Source organism: Balaenoptera borealis, assembly GCF_965194805.1.
Source record: "Balaenoptera borealis genome assembly, chromosome: 1".
Classification (NCBI taxonomy): domain Eukaryota; kingdom Metazoa; phylum Chordata; class Mammalia; order Artiodactyla; family Balaenopteridae; genus Balaenoptera; species Balaenoptera borealis.
Genome location: NC_138860.1, coordinates 27956026 through 27972988, shown reverse-complemented (window position 1 = coordinate 27972988; position 16963 = coordinate 27956026). Strand labels below are relative to the sequence as shown.

At 36.7% G+C, this 16963-nt stretch overlaps 1 protein-coding gene across 1 annotated transcript in view; it reads right to left on the bottom strand.

The window, feature by feature from the left end:
* Positions 1 to 16840, bottom strand: part of ADSS2 (adenylosuccinate synthase 2) — a 38901-nt gene extending 22061 nt beyond the window's left edge. Inside the window, exons 1-4 of the mRNA XM_082341106.1 lie at positions 16526 to 16840; positions 3737 to 3839; positions 2870 to 2938; positions 916 to 966 (exon numbers count right to left, since the gene is read on the bottom strand). Coding sequence (XP_082197232.1) covers positions 916 to 966; positions 2870 to 2938; positions 3737 to 3839; positions 16526 to 16708 — 406 coding nt within the window. The 5' untranslated portion in view covers positions 16709 to 16840. The remainder of the gene's footprint in view (positions 1 to 915; positions 967 to 2869; positions 2939 to 3736; positions 3840 to 16525) is intronic.
* Positions 16841 to 16963: the final 123 nt, after the last annotated feature.

The following is a 16963-nucleotide window of genomic DNA, read 5'->3' as shown; positions in this document are numbered from 1 at the left end:
TTCTTTTCAGATTTTATAGATTCAGAAGACTATGGCAAACTATGAAATGAAAAGGGAGCTTTCACATAAAAGCTGTATGTCAATCCAGTACAGTTTATTTCAAATAAGTTATTTTATTGATTTCCTAAGACTATGCATAGTATTCAAATCTGTGATTGTTATTTGGAGGTACTGTCACTTGGCTGATAAATACTCTTAAGAAAATTTTGATGGGGTTGCCTCTTAAATGGAGGTCAATGCTAAAACTACAGCAGCTACTGCCTCAGGAGACATACATATTTAAATACAATTTAAGAGTTATCAATCACAGAAGTTCTTACATGGTTTATAGTTCTTTCTCTTTCCTGGCTATTGCCTCTTAGTCATGTCACTGGTAATTAAAAATGTTATCACTTCAGAGATAGGATAATAACAGGGAAACAAACTTCAAATATACTGGTGGTGGTTGAAATTAATTTTAGAATTCAGTTTGTTCTAACCAATGGAGGAGAAGGCTAGTCTGAATAAAATCTGCATCATTTAAAAAGCAGTATTATTACATTTTAGGTACAATGAATCACTCTAAAGACTTGCCCGATGGTAGACCTACTTTTACGTGAGTATTAATATGTGCAAATAAAAGCTCTTTGTATTTTAATGTGGCTTATTTTTTAATAGAAATAGCGATGTCTCATGAAATACTGCTTAAATTGTTCATCTGATTAGCTAATTCTTCAGAAATAGGTAAATTTTAACCTAGCCCTTATCAAAAACAGAAGAAAAAAATGAATAAGATTCCATGTATCTGAACCCAATTATTACAATTCATCCTACTTAGTGTTCAGTAAAATTAAAGACAAATTGGCTACTAAATGCTTTCATGTGATGTTTCTGATAAAAATATAGTTATAAATAAATGCATTACGTCCCCCTTACCAATATGAGCTCTGTCAGATATGATAAGCCTTTTTTCCCAGCCTTCCAGACCTAGAGGGAAGGGAAAAAAAGATACATTTAATTGAACATTTTGTATAATAATTTTTAAATCTTAATTTCCTTAGAAATACACTGTTTAAAAGTGTTTTTCACCAAAGTAGTCATTTTAGCATCTTTTCTTCTGCATAGGAAATATGTTTAACAAGAATTTTCTCACCTGTCATTCATTATACAAAGTCATTCACAAATTCTTTCTAAATGTTTTGCTCTAAAAAGCTCCAAACTCAAGCCAGCCATAGCCACATAAAATACTTTTAGGAATCCAAAACAGAAATGGTAGGAAATATCATTTTGTTGGGGCGGGGGGGGGTGGGGGTGAGGTTCAAAGCAAAGGGAGAATTTTGAGAAAAGGGAGTTAATTTTGGGTATGGCACCCTTTCCCAAAAGACAATTATAAAAAGTATGATTAAACAAAATAATAAAATGTTCTAATTCCTCCAAAGTACTATCAATTACTGCACTTATCACACTGAATTATAAGAAGATACATGTGTCTCCCCATTTAAGTGTGAATGCCTGAGAGTAGGGGCCATGAATTTTCATAGTATGGGGTCTGTCATCCAATAAATGTTCAAGAAAAATGACTGTTGAATGAATAAAGAAATGAATCTAAATATTTTTCTTTAAAGAGAGTAACTTAGTAGGCTATATGCATTCTAAGGATAAGCCACCGAGCCCTATTTTCAAAATTAGTATTTGAATATTAAAAATTAGTTGTTAATTTTGATAGTATCCGAAGATTTGTTTTACAAACATTCCTTATAGATGAAAGAAGTTATTACGCCTCCCCCTCTATAGCTGTTTTTGACATGTAACACATATGTACTCTAAAGTTTGCTTAGGGAATATTATAACAAAATATTACAAAGAAACTCAATAAGTAGATTCAGCTGGGTTAGTAGGCCAGAAGGAAAAAGAGTAGGGCAAAATTGTAAAGGGGATGAAGGACAGCAGAGAGCAGCAAGGGAACCTCAAGGTGACCAATTAAAAAGGCAGACACAACACACAGGTAAAAAGGCAGGGAAGACAACAGAGATAATAGCAAGACAGGATTCTGTGAAGTCAGATTTAGTTGTTAGGAACACTTGAGGATGGATTGCTACTTTTTTTTTTTTTTTTTTTTTAGGATTGCTACTTTTAAACGTGAAAAATAAACTTTAACGATGTAATAGAATTTAGTTCTTTAAATATGAGCTAAGGGAGAACTACACTAATGATTTTCCTCAATTGTGTATCATTTGCATTGCCACATTCCCCTCAAACCCTAGCAAGGCAGCCAAACTGAATGTAAACAGACTTCCAAAAATCCAGAAGAGATTAGAAAAGGCAGGAAATCAAGTCTTTTTTTTTTTTTTTTTTTAAAGATGGAAGTGGATACATTGCATAGAAGAAGCATTTCCCTCATTTGGAGGCAGGGACCTAAAAAACCTCTTTTGTCCCTGGGTTCTAGTAACCAAGGGAGTTCCAGATCCTCTAGGAAATGAGACTAAAAGTGTACAAAATGGGCTACAGTGGCTTTCTGACTGCCTTAAGCTAATTTTTGGCTTGTGTAGAAGTGGATGCTAATGAGCACAAATGACAAAATGAACTCGTGAATTTCCTAGAGTTTTGCCACTAGCATATAGTAATTCTAGCTACCTAAAGTTTGCAGATGACCAATGTGTAAAAAATCAGGACTTATACAATGACCTTGTTATGCTTGTCTTTTGTTTAGAACACTGATTACAATGAATAAAATTTAATAACTGACATTAAAAATTTTGTCCTACAATAATCTGCAATTTTAAAGTAGAAGACAAAAATGTTAAGTTTTTCTGGAATGAGAGTCCAATAATACTTTATTAAAAAAAAAAAATAACTGGCTGCCAGACAAAGCAGACTCATTCTTTCATACCTTTTCCTTTTTGAACATTTTTTTCTGCTTCCTCAAACAATCCAGGTAGATGAATTACCACACCATTTCCTAAAAAAAAAAAAAACACAAATAAGCAAATCCCAAATTTAAACATCTATATTTATAATATAGACATACATCTTCAATAACCCTTTATCTAGAATAGTAGAAGAGTGAGGCACTTTGATTAGTAGGACATTCTAATTTATCAGGGAGTTACCACAGAAATGATTCCAAGTTTTAAACGGTAGTATAATGTAAATACATAATAGAACATAATACACAGAATATAAAACACTAAAACTACACTCAATATAATTTGAAATTTCTTTGAAACAAAGTGAAACTATTATTTTGAAAGAAACTAGTTATATAGTTTTAGGCAAATTGAACCAGATCACAGTCTTTCAAATTGGGGACTCAAACCTATTAGTGGCCATAAAATCAATTTATTGGGTTGTGATGAGCATTTTTAAAAATAAAAGACTAGAAGAGAAAATATCAGATTGCATCTTATGTTATAAGCGTTCAGAATCAATCCATGAAACACAGACCTCTTGTATTTCTTAATATGCTTCATAGTATTTGGAAAACTGATTTGATGATCTAACACTTTGTTATACAACTAAGATTGCCAATGATCAGAAATAAATGCAAAGTAATCATTCCAAAAAAGTATTAGTGCTAAATGATCTAAAAGAGTTGTAAAACAGCCAAAGTTAGGTATATTCCAGAAGGTACCACTGTCAAGATTAATAAGCAATCAATGAATCATTTGATTAGAGATTAAATAAGTTTAGATTATGAAAAATAAACACTATTATCAATTGGGGGAAGAAAGTCCCTAAGTTCAGTTTATATACTTACCAATGAATGCAGTAACATTAGGATTAATTATTCCACTAGGTAAAAGATGAAAATCATACTCCACAGAATCTACAACAACTGTATGGCCAGCATTATTTCCTCCCTGAAATACAAGATTGGGAAAAATGAACCTGACAATAAATATGACAAGTAATATATCTCCTTCCAAAGTGAATTAATGATCTCCTGCTAAAATGTCAATAAGGCAACCCAAGTATTTGCCATGAATACTTATTCCTTACAGGCTTTACAATAGTTTGTCTATCCTCTCTCCTCTCCCTACTTGAATGGTTATTCCTAACAGGATCTGGAAATTGGAGAGTTCAGGTTTCTGGAAGATAGGAAGACATATCCCTTTTTATTTTATTTTATTTTGGGCTGGGTTGGGTCTTCATTGCTGCATGCGGGCTTTCTCTAGTTGCGGCGAGCAGGGACTGCTCTTCGTTGGGGTGCACAAGCTTCTCATTGCGGTGGCTTCTCTTGTTGCGGAGCATGGGCTGTAGGTGCACGGGCTTCAGTAGTTGTGGCACATGGGCTCAGTAATTGTGGCTCGTGGGCTCTGGAGCGCAGGCTTGGTAGTTGTGGCGCACAGGCTTAGTTGCTCCGTGGAATGTGGGATCTTCCCAGACCAGGGCTCGAACCTGTGTCCCCTGAATTGGCAGGCAGATTCTTAACCACTGCGCCAACAGGGAAGTCCCATATCCCTTTTTAAAAGAGAGAAAAAAGCGAACAAAGTACTGGGAACAATTAGTTTGTTATTCTGTTTCCGGCACTATGTAGAACGTGTAGCAATCTAATTAATTTTCCATGATATTTATCTTAAAAAAATCCTTAAAATAGAAAAATCTATCCAGTTACCCTAACTTGATATAACTATTCATATAATTCTCATTGTCCTAAGAGTGTGTCAAGCAACTTTATGACCTAAAATTATTATTCTTACATGGACTTATCAACTAGGATATCTCCCAGGTAAATCCCTCAAATACTGGTTATCCTGGAGAATAATTTTTAAATTTTAAAATCAGTCTCGTGAGTTTGGTTAGTGACCGATTTCTTGAATCTGCTCATCTCTGGCTAAAGTAATACACTGGGTCAAGGAACCTCTAAAGCTGAGAATCACAGCATTAAACCCATGGTGAAACTTCCACTCTATGAAACAAAATGTGAAGTTGAATTATAAAAATTAGGTACAAAGGAGACTGAATATTAGGTGACCAGATAATATTTCTAATTTCTAAGTTTAAAAAGCATGGGGAAAAGACACAATTTGATTATGTTTAAACTTCTACACAATACTAGCAAAAATTTTAAAATAAACAGCAAACTAGGAATATATCTGAACAAGTAAAAGGTTTAACAACATCTTTGTGGGACATTTAAAAAAAAAAAAACAATCAAAACGATATCTCCTGAGGATGACTAGTTCAACTTGATCGCAAGGCTATTTGACAAATGTATTTTACTTACTTTTACCATCATCATCATGAATTCACAAAAATGCCAGAAAAATAGGTCCTGCAAAAAAATCTTCAAGAAAGCAAACTTATTTACACTGTGTTTTGCACTGTACAGAGCAAAGAATTCCTTGCTTAAAGACTAGTGTATGTCGCGTAAATTAAAAAAAAAGACTTGGTGGTGGTGGCCTATAGTCCACAAGATAACAGGTAGATGACAAGACACAGGAAGGACAGAAGTGGTAGTGTTAAGCAATACCTCCTTCACTTGATACCATCAAGGCAACAGGTGAATATTTTTTACTATTTATTTTTTGTAGGCAACATCTGCATATGATACAAAAGGCACAGAAGGATGCACAATAAAAAGTGAAGTCCTTCCCATACTCCACCCTCCCTTTTCCTGGTACAAGGCTGCTGTTACCATCAGCTTTTTGTGTCCTTCCCTAAGTAATTTTGCATATACAAACACATATTTATACATTGTTTTATTCCACCTATACAAATGGTAGCAAAGATACACACCTGGGCAGCTTGCTTTTTTACTTAACAAATCTTGGCGCTCATTCCATAACCTTGTAAACAGAACATCTCTTTCAACAGCTGCACTACATTCCTTTTTATATGGACACATAATTTATTAAACTGGTCCCAAAGAAAGGCATTCAGATTGTTTCCAACCCTTTGTCATTATTAACAATGTCGCAATACACTTCCTGGTACACACTTTACTATTATTTCACACTTGGCAAGTTTATCACCAATCCTGACAGAATCTTAAAACATATATTACATAACAAAAGAATATATTTAAAAAAAAAAAGAATATATTGATCTTAACTTAAAGTCTTTTTTAAATAACCCACAGGACAATTCTTACTTGGTTTTTACGGTTTTCCTTTTACTCTATCCCTCATACCAATATTAGCCTTTTTATCACAACTTTTTATGATTTAGGAAACGTCCCCCAACTTTTCAGGAAAAATCTTTTCAGAGTATGAAGCTCACTAAAATTTCCTCAAATCCTAGGAAAGTGTTAATTTGTTATTATAACTATTTACTCTAAATTGTTATAAAAAACTAAATTTAATGAATTTGTATTAAACTGTTAATAGTATTGGTGACTTTGAGACAAACAACCAATAAAGCATTATTATTTAAGCAGAACCAGTTTTCTTTGTAATCCATCATTTGCTTAATATAAAAAACAATCTACTCTGTAATTTTGATGTAGACCTTTAAAGTAAGTCTCCTTCACACAAAGTTATTTTTACAGATATACTAATCATTTGGTGAAATAATTATTAACTCAGTTGTTCTTGTGTGTAACAAAGCCTACTACTCTCTTAGATAATATCTTACCAAGACAGGAAGTAATGATGGAAAGATAGTGGCTGATACGTTTGTTTGTTTGAGGCAGGTGGTTGTGATTGGTGATAAATGACTTGAGGGCGATAAATTGCTTTAATTCTTTGAGTTCTTCCAAGTTTACATACAGGTGGTGGTTCAGGCTGGAAAAGTTCAGCTGCAGAAGGCTTGAAATCACACTTTCGTGAACAGCTTGCTCACTCAAACATTAACCAAGATTTTTCAATAACCAATGCCTTATTAAGGATTACTATATGGTTTAAATCCCATTGAAATTGTTTGAGTAGGAAAATATGGTTAAATAAACCCAAGAATAACCCTAAAATTTTCCTATTAAGGAGTTAGGGGAGAAAATGTAAGTGCTTATTAGTATATTCAGTCACTAGTGCCCTAAGAGGGAGGTGGGGTATAATAGCTTCTAATCTTGAAACACTCACTGTGCAGAAAAGAGTCCTGAGGTGAACAGAGAAGGAACTACTCACAAGGAATTTCTTGACAAATTAAATCTACATATATAAAATAAGTTTGAGTATAGGGTCATTTCACCAAAAGCCCCAGATGAAGCTTCAAATTTGAAGTGCCTACTTGGATGCTAACCTAAAATACTTATAAATTGTGTGGAATATACAAAATTCTTCTTGGGAGCTCAGGAAATTGTCCTGAAACACAGGTCCATGGAAAGGTCACATGTTATTAGCAGATAGCAAAACAAAGAAGTTTCAATAGGACCACCACTGCCAGCCTAACCCAACCACCAATACCCACTACGAAGTTACAAGGGCAGATACAGTCCTCCCTCCATATCCACAGGAGATTGGTTCCAGGACTCCCACAGATATCAAAATCCACAAATGTTTAAATCCCTTGTATAAAGTAGCGTAGTACTTGCATACAACCTACGTGCATCCTCAAGTATACTTTAAATCATCTCTAGATTACTTATAATACCTAATACAACGTAAATACTATGTAAATAGTTGCCAGCATGGCAAATTCAAGTTTTGCTTTATGGAAGTTTCTGGAATTTTTTTTCAAATATTTTCGACTGATGGTTGATTGAATCCTTGGATGCAGACCCCAGGGATATGGAGGGTCAACTGTACTCTGAACTGCAGGCTCCCACATTTGTGATGGAATGCTTCTCACATGGGCAACTCTATGTAGTATGTACCAAGATAAGTAGCAAGGACATATCTGTTTAATTATGCTTAACAATTCTCCTAAGTAGCACGGGGAAGGCCAGATAAATGATGGGAGATAAATATATCCCTATTTCTACTGATACTTTTAACAGACCCCCCCGAAGCAAATTTGGTAAACTATCCTCCCAGATACTAATCACATATTAATATTAATTAATATTAATCACATATTAATAGTTATACATAACTATTGCTATACATAACCTCTTGCTGCTTTGGTAAATTCCCATAACACTTATGATCCCACTCATTCATGCAGCATTTAACAAATATCTCTAATTATCATAGCTGTATATTTTATACTACTTAACTAAAAAAACAAATATGTTCAATTAATTGTTATACAAACAAGGAGCTGTGGAATAGTAATTAATGCTGTTTTCCAGATCAATTATTATCAATAGAGAAAATATTTCTTAATGAATCTCAGATGTCTTAATTTTTGAACATTTTTAATTTTAAAATATCCCATCTAAAACCCCAAGAAACAAACCAACCAGTGGAGCCCAAAAGTGGCTGCATAGTGTGTGGGAAGTCTCTTTGAGGAAAAACCTAAGTTTATAATGCCTTATATGATATTTTTTCTTATATTAAATAACAAGAACAAAGGTAAAATTCAGTGGGGATAGATGTGAGACGATCTTTAAGTACAAGGGCTCACTACTTCTTTGCTTCCCCCGCAGTGACCAATAAAGTTCTATGACATTGTTAGTACTCATTTGATATGGACTGATTAATTTTAGAAAACAAAACTCTACAAGTCTGAGAAAATAAAGCCATTCTACTGCCTCCCAAAAAAGAATAAATGCAAATTAATAGTACTCAAGTAAAGAATATATCCAAAAAAAAGAAATCCAGTCATCCAATCAGCACTCACCACAATCACAAAAACATCCCCTAATTTGGTGTTTATTTTACCTATTTTCTTTGACCATTATTCTTACATTAAGATTGAATGTAAATATTAAATAAGCTTCCTAATGACCAGGAAAAAACTGTATCTCATTGAAATAAATTAGAACATTATGATGGGGGCGGGGGGAGCAGAACTAAAATTCTGTGTTCTCAAAGATGAAGAGCAAAGTTTCTTGTATGTACTTTTAGTTTTTAAAAACCAATACAGCTAACTCTCATTATTTTAATTATAGTTAAAATAATAAAAACCTATTTAACACCAAACATTCTTCCCTCTAGAAAAGCACTAGCGGTCTACAGTGATATTAGAAAACAGTTTACAAATGAGAATCACCCTGAATTAATGTTTCCTCATTTCTTAATTTTCCCATATGAAATTAACTGTAGGTCAGCTATACCTTTTGTATGTTCAGTCCCTCTGCTTCCCTTCTCCCTCACCCCTTACTTTGTAAATCATAGTAATCATCCCCTCTGTCCACAGTAATTGATCCAGACAGGGAAACCTGATCCAAGCTTGAGCCAATCAAGCTCCTCTCTCTTGGGAATTTGATTTTCAAAGTCAGAGATGGCTATCACCTAAGGGAGCATCCTAAAGAGAAAGGCTGCCAGTTCTGGCTGTTGAGATCCCAGGAGCTGTCTGCCTTTGTCTCAGGCCACTCTAAGGTTTAGGCATCTTGGTCTTCCTTTAAACATATTGGCATTTTGCTTAACACAATCTCTTCCATTGCTTGCAGACAAAGAATCCAAATGATTCACAAAACAAACTCATTGCAACATGGTATGTATACAGCTGGCTCTCTAAGTTCACATCTTGTGCTAGTAATAACTGAATATAATATGATTAACTTGTGTACACCTGAAACTAATTGTAAATCAACTATACTTCAATTAAAAAAATGATTAACTTCTAAATTTTAATATTTATGCTGTCAAGAACCTCTAAAACATGGTACTGCAGGATACAGGGATGATATAATATTATTTAGTATTTAGTTTTTTTGTAATTGTTCTCTTAAATATCATATAAGGCATTACAGACTTATGTTTTTCCTCAGAGACTTGCCACACAATATGAAGCCACTTTTGGGCTCCACTGGTTTGTTTGTTTCTTAGGGTTTTAGACGGTATATTTCAAAATAATAGTATTTAATTCTTTTATATTGTTTCCATGTGTACTTTTTTCCCCCCCAATTTAATTTTAAACTTAAGAAAGTCAGAAGACAAATGTTTTAAAGTTTCTTTCCACCACTCCTCAGAACCAGAGGCTGTCAAGCCCAACTCTAGAATAACAGTTTGGATCAGGAAATGTTGATATGTGTAAGTTTCTAATTAAGAAGGTCCAGGAGAGATTTAAAAAAAAAAAAATTTAGACAGCAACAAAATGACATTAGTCTGCAAAAGTGGCTCCTGAGTCTTAACTTCTTAGTTTGCTCCTAGGTCCTCCTCTTCCCAAAATCACTCTCGCAACTAAGTGAGTTTCTGCTGGGAGAGGAGATGAAGGCAGTCAGTGTTACAACCCGAAACAATGATGTCTCTTTTTAGCAATTGTGTTGTGGGCTAACAAGCTCATGCACATAGCCAAGAGGCATTTTCTCAGGCCCCTTAGGCCTCTAAAATAGTATGTGTCTTCTCTTTGTCCTTTTTGATCTGAATACATGAGCACTGTACAGTAATCACAGAGCTCAAAATGAACATCAATCAAGAAGTCAGAGTAAACACTACGGATTACAGCAGAGCACAGCAATGTCGCAGACCCCATGCCTTTGAACTATTCCAGCAATCAAAAAAGTGTTCCCACTTCCTACCTAGTCTTCAAGCTTCTTAGAAACCTAACAATCTTTTGAGTCGGTGCTTACTACCTGTGCTGTTTTTCTTGGTAAACACTGAAAGGCCTGTGTCCCTTTCCTGATGAAACATTTCACTATTTGCCAAAACTAAAACATATCAATCCACAGCAATAAAGCAATTATAAACAAGGATGACTGTTCTTTTATAAAAACATTCATATAATTGCAATTAGCTTATGATTTCAAAGTAGAGCAGGTTTAAGTTACTAGCAGTAAGTTGATCAAATTAAACTATTCAACAGTAACCAGACACACTAGATAGGAAAACATATACAGGGTATCTGAATTTCTTTTTAGCAAAGACACCCAAGTATACTGCTCAGTTATCTCTTAAAGGCTTACGGTATCTGCTTTACCTTACAGTATTATGGTTACCTTCCAGTTTCATACACAGATAAATGTCACACAAATGACAAAAATCTCAAGTACCTTGTATTTTGTACCTTAAATTACCATTATAAAACAACTTCTCACAATGAAAATGGAACGAGGCATTGCCTTGGAGGATCTCAGTTTCCTAATTAAGAAGCTCTAGACTCTAGGTACCAAACTCTAATATACACACTTACTAAACAACGGTCAGAGATGACCAGGGTCATAGTCAGGAAGATCAGACATGCAAGCAAAAGATGCATAAACCAATAATGTTGTGCAGCTCTCTGTAAATGCTTGATAAAAATTCACTTAATCATTACATTTATGGAGGTATTTTCTTAAAACACATTGAAATTGAACTGCAGATTTCAAGTCAAAAAAGTTTTCTCTCACGAATAAAATTCTTCCTTTAAAAGGGTTTTTAAAAGCTTGATACAAAAATCCCATTTTAAAAAATTTCATGGGACCTCTTTTTTTTTAAATGGAATTTTATTATATTGAATTAAATATAATTAAAAGTTGGTCCAATGTAAAGAACCATTCCTTCTTGGAGCCAGAGTAGCCATGGGAACTGTCCTCTATTTACTGTTCTTTCTTTCTTTCCTTCTTTCTTGACTGAAGTATAGTTGATTTACAATGTGTTAGTTTCAGGTGTACAGCAAAGTGATTCAGTTATACATACATATGTATATTTTTAAATAAATATTTATTTATTTATTTTTGGCTGCGTTGGGTCTTCATTGCTGCACACGGGCTCTGCCTAGTTGCGGCGAGCGGGGGCTACTCTTCGGTGCGGTACGCGGGCTTCTCATTGCGGTGGCTTCTCTTGTCGCGGATCACGGGCTCTAGGCATGCGGGCTCAGTAGTTGTGGCTCATGGGCTCTAGAGCGCAGGCTCAGTAGTTGTGGCACACAGACTTAGTTGCTCCGTGGCATGTAGGATCTTCCCAGACCAGGGATCGAACCTGGGTCCCCTGCATTGGCAGGCGGATTCTTAACCACTGTGCCACCGGGGAAGTCCCATACCTATTTATTTTTTTCAGATTCTTTTCCCCTTATAGGTTATTACAAAATATTGAGTATAGTTCCCTGTGCTATACATACTTATTGTTCTTTTCAATTGCTTTCCCCAGACAATACTGAATACCTCAATATCCCTTTGACATTAGATAAAAGTATTCTAATATCACCAGTCTTCACTTATTGGTATGTAGCTCAACCACATTAATCTTTGGTGTCAAAATCTGACCTAGTCCCCAAAAGATACTATAAGTAGATTTGTATTCAGTTACAGTAAGTAAGCTATTAACTATATTATCATTTTACCAGTTCACTCTAGATTTGTTCTAGGCAAAAGTTTTTCCTAGAGATACTTAAAACTACCGAACTAACTCACCCGTTCTCACCAAAATTAAAGAAACAGAATAATATTGATCTGATACTGAGACAACCTCATATAATTTAAAAATATATACCTCAAAAATAGTGATAATGGTATATTACATACACTAATACAATAAGTTGAAATAGTGAACAACTTGGGACATCCTCATTGACCAAACTTTGAGATCTACTGTCCTCAACAAGGAAAAACTATTTACTAGAATCACAGGGCATTCAACTGAAATTTGCTGAGGAAATACACAAAAATGATACAATTATCAGTTATCTATTTTCTCATAGATACAAGAAATAAGTCTAAAGTAAACTAGTAAAGCCTTTGAACATAATGGTACAATGTAAAAAAGACTAGCTAAAAATACTACTTAACAAATGTTAATCCAAGGAAAGTTGGGGATTCCACGTTAAACTCATGCCAATAGTCAATTAAATTGTCCAGGGGTATGTTAAAATAATTCAGGAAAGGGCTAAACCACTGAATTCACAGAAATTTCTAAGGGTGATCCAGGTCACTCAATAATTATTTGTTGAGTATTTACTTCCTCTCTGCCTCACACAGTACTGGGTGCTATGGAAGAAAACAAAAAAGGAACAAGTCCTCTTTTTGAGAAAACGTACATTCTAGTAGGGAAAACACAGTAATCCGAGAAAGCAGGAGTTAACCAAGTACACCACACACTGGTATACATTTATGTAGGCACTTGGGAAATACTACATATAAAAAACAATCCTGATAGGAGACACAGAAATAGCAATTGTTATAAAACTGGAAGAATGGCTTACCTTAAATGCTAATTCTCCACCATCTTCAAAATTATGGAAAGTGGTTTAGAAGATAATTTTAGCTGTATAAGGTCAAGGCATTAAAAAACACTGAAATTATTCTCTTTTAAATTATCTTTCAACCTTTCTGATTATTTCAAGGAGAATGTCTCAGTTCCGGCTGGTATGTCTTTTACATTTCTTTATCACTTGCTAATAGCTGGTTTCAGAGCCTTCAGCAAATACCAGCATCTAGCTAGAAATTAACATTTTTTTTCATTGTGTTTATTTTTATGGCCAACTTTATATAGCAAGTGACAGGATATACTTTCCCTTTATAATTAATTTTAGTTAATATTTTCTCTTTATATTAACTTTAAAGCCCTGGGGGAAAAAACACAAAGAAATACTCTTCTAGCTAGTCCTGATGACAGGCAACTTCATGCCTGTAGTTGTAGCTAAGACTACCAAGCTTTACTTTCTCCAGAACAATAAATAAGCCCATGCTTAAGGTCTGGTATAAAGTACAATAGTTAAAATCTCTGTAGTTTCTACTCAACAAAATAAAGAAAATAAAGAATAATAGATTATTTTGAGAGTATTTGGGGAGAAAAAAAACAGTAATATTCTCCTAATAAAACTATTTTTGTGTTGCCAGGAAGGAGCCTTCCTATTCCCATACTTTAACCCTTTGAAAAACCTGTACTAGTACCCTTCTCTATCCCCACCCTGGGAAATACTTGTTTAAGAAACAGTTGTCCACTAGACTATAAGCTCCCTGTGGGCACAAGCCCTGCCTTTTTCAGCTTTTAACTCTGGGGCTAAGTGGTCCCCTGTAGGTATTCATTATGTGATTGTTGGAGAATGAACTGTGCCAGGAATTGGTCCTATACTTAATTCTTCTTCTCTTTTTCTTAAAAGACCTATCGATTTAAAATTAAGTCATCCTTTCATGCAAGTCCTACACACTTATTTAAGGATCTAGTGTATCTAACAAGTTATAAGTAACTTCCTATAAATCTTGAATCTAAAATACAGGTCTTAAGTGCTATGATGATGAAAATGCCACTAGCTTTGCATATATTCTTTCCAAAAAGGCATTTTATATATTAAAATATATAGTTAAATGCAGTGTCAGCTTTTCTTTTAAAAAAAACTGTATTTTTATTGGAAAAAATTCCTTATTTTATGATTCCATTAGAGATACATTATGTGTATACCACTTCTGGAGAAAGACTGTATAAAATTTGAGATTATGGCATGAATATGACAAAAATATACTGCTTAAACTCTAACAAAGTGCATATTATTTTCAATAATACACAAAATTTGAATCATCAAACATGGCAATTCAAGCTCAAAATGTCTTTCCTAAAGTTGACTTTTCCCAGCTCCCTATACATACTTATTAAGAATTTCAACATTCCATAACCATCAATTTTATAAGTCAGGAGAACTTCAGTAAGTAGATGTCAGCTTGCTAGGACTGACCAGATGATATAAAGTTACCAAGGTGAATCACAAGGGATATTCTTAAGTCTATTCATTACTTACCTGCCTGCACTAACAAGACATAAGAATCCTTCTAATGATGAGCTCTTAAAAGGCACTAGAAGAATACAACACTTTTTAAATTATATAAGGAAGGTAGTAAGTCAAAACTTTCCAGGTGAGTAAAGTCTGCCTAACAAGTCTGCTCATATGTTTCTTCTCTATCTTCAGCTAACATTTTTTAAAGCCAAACTTGGCTCCTTCTCAGTCACTTCTCTCTAGACTTTCCAAGGGCATCAGATCAGATTGGTCCATGAGCTCCTTCAAGACTACTTTTTACAGTAACACAGTAGCACCTTCTCCAATCAACAAACAAAGGGATGTTAAAACTGAGGATCTTTCAGAATAAAGGTAGAATGGTCACATTCCCAAAACCTTCTTACAAGCCATAATGTAGCTGAACCCAAGTACCACTAATTTCTGTGTAAGGAAGATGTCAGAAATGACAGCGAAGTAAATAAACAGGTCTCAGCCTCTCCCCTCCTACCCAGAAAGAGTTAGGTATTTTCGTACTTCTTTCCCCACAGCACAGCCAGGTCTGATTTTAAGACAAAAGGAAGGTGAAGGCCAGCCTTCTGGAGCAGCTCCTAAGGCAGTGTGAGGCAACCCCTTTAGGGGTGTTATTAAGTAAGGTATGTGTGTTGCCAGAGGGGTGGAGGAATAGAAGGCTAGAAGGGAGGTGGTGGTGGTGGTGGTGGTGCTAGTGGTAATACTAAGAGGCAACTGGTGCAACAGCTGCCTTAACCAAGGAATGGGCAGGATGGATTTCTGCATGCAAAAAACAAGATTTTTATTTAACTTTTGATGTGCCTATGATTACCTTTTCTGCATGCTCAAATGGTACTCAATTTTAGGTAGAAAACTTCCAATCAAGTGGGCCTATGAACTTGTTAGAACGTACACAGCATCATTATATTGTGCCAGGTAAGTTCATGAAGAACAAACATTCTTGCAACCTAAATAGACAGTAGTTAACATCAGATATTACACTACCATTCGTTTTGAAAGTGGTTATTGCTCAACTATTTCGAATTTTGAAATTGGTAATAGTTATCTAAGAGCCTTTACACAGGCCTAGCCTCTAGTCTGCTTCAAAGCAAACGACAAATAGGAAGAAAGCTTACATTGAAAACCACGTGTCTCCCGGTAGGAAGTACCTTACCATTCCATTTCCCGAAAGTTCACTCTAGATGTGAGCGTAACACTGTAAATATTTCTAAATACTAGATTTGACACTCGTGTATTTCACTTGCCTCAATCGTAAAAGAGCTGGGTGGGATTCCCACCTCTGGGACCAACATGTAAAATTAATCTCCCCTTAGTATACCGGGTACCGAGTAAAAACACCGGGGCCACTAAACAGTCATCAAACAGCCCTAAGCCCCGGAGGTGGGTTCTCATGTCAACAAAGTGGCCCGGAGGAGGCAAAGCTCTGCAAGCTCGGGGCCTGCAGGTGGGGGAGTGGTGAGTCTGGATTTCAGGGCGTTTCGGCCCACTTGGTCTCCCTGAGCGGATGGGTGATGATGGGGAAGGTTTTGCGGCCCCGTAGGATCTCCGCCCAGAGTCGCCAGCAGGCCTCGGGCGGTAGCTCCTCAAATTCGAACAGTAGCCCACCTCCACCCCGGCCTCAGTCCTGGGTTTGAGCACTGGTCCCCAGACCGAAAACTGCAACTCCCCAGGCATCGCGCATCTCAAAGGCTCCCCGTCAAGCCGCATCTTCCTCCTGAGCCACCCCGAGCCCTCAGCCCAAGGCCCCAGGGCAGGGGTCTCCGACCTCCCGCCATTTCTCCACGTCGCCGCAGCTCATAATAAGAGGAAAGAACCTCAAGGTGACACCTTATTTTGGACGGTGGATGCGAGTTCTGGGCCCGAGCTCAGGGGCCGGCTTCCCATCAGAGCCCGGCCGCCTCACCTGGCAGCGGCACACGATGTCTGCGTCCTGCGCCAGGAGATCCACCACCTTCCCCTTGCCTTCGTCGCCCCACTGCGCGCCGAGCACCACCGTCACCCGGTTCCCTCCGGGCCGCGCCCTGGGGCGGCCGCAGTCGCCGTTGGGCAAGGAGGATGCCGCCGGGTTGGTCTCTGCGAACGCCATGGCTCCAGAGACGCGAGGAGAGCCCGAAGGGGACGCGGGCGGCCGGGAGTGCTCGAACTGAACTGTCCTGCGGCCGCCAGCCACATGCGGAGGAAGAAGGAGCCAGAGCCAGCCCGCCCCCGCCCCGCCTGCCGGGTCGCCACCCTCCCGCCAGGCCCGCCCCACGCTCCCGCCGCCCTCTTGTCGGGGGGAACCAGGACCTCCCGGAGGACGCCGGCCTCGGCAGCACCGCCCCCCAGGAAAAGGCCACGCCCC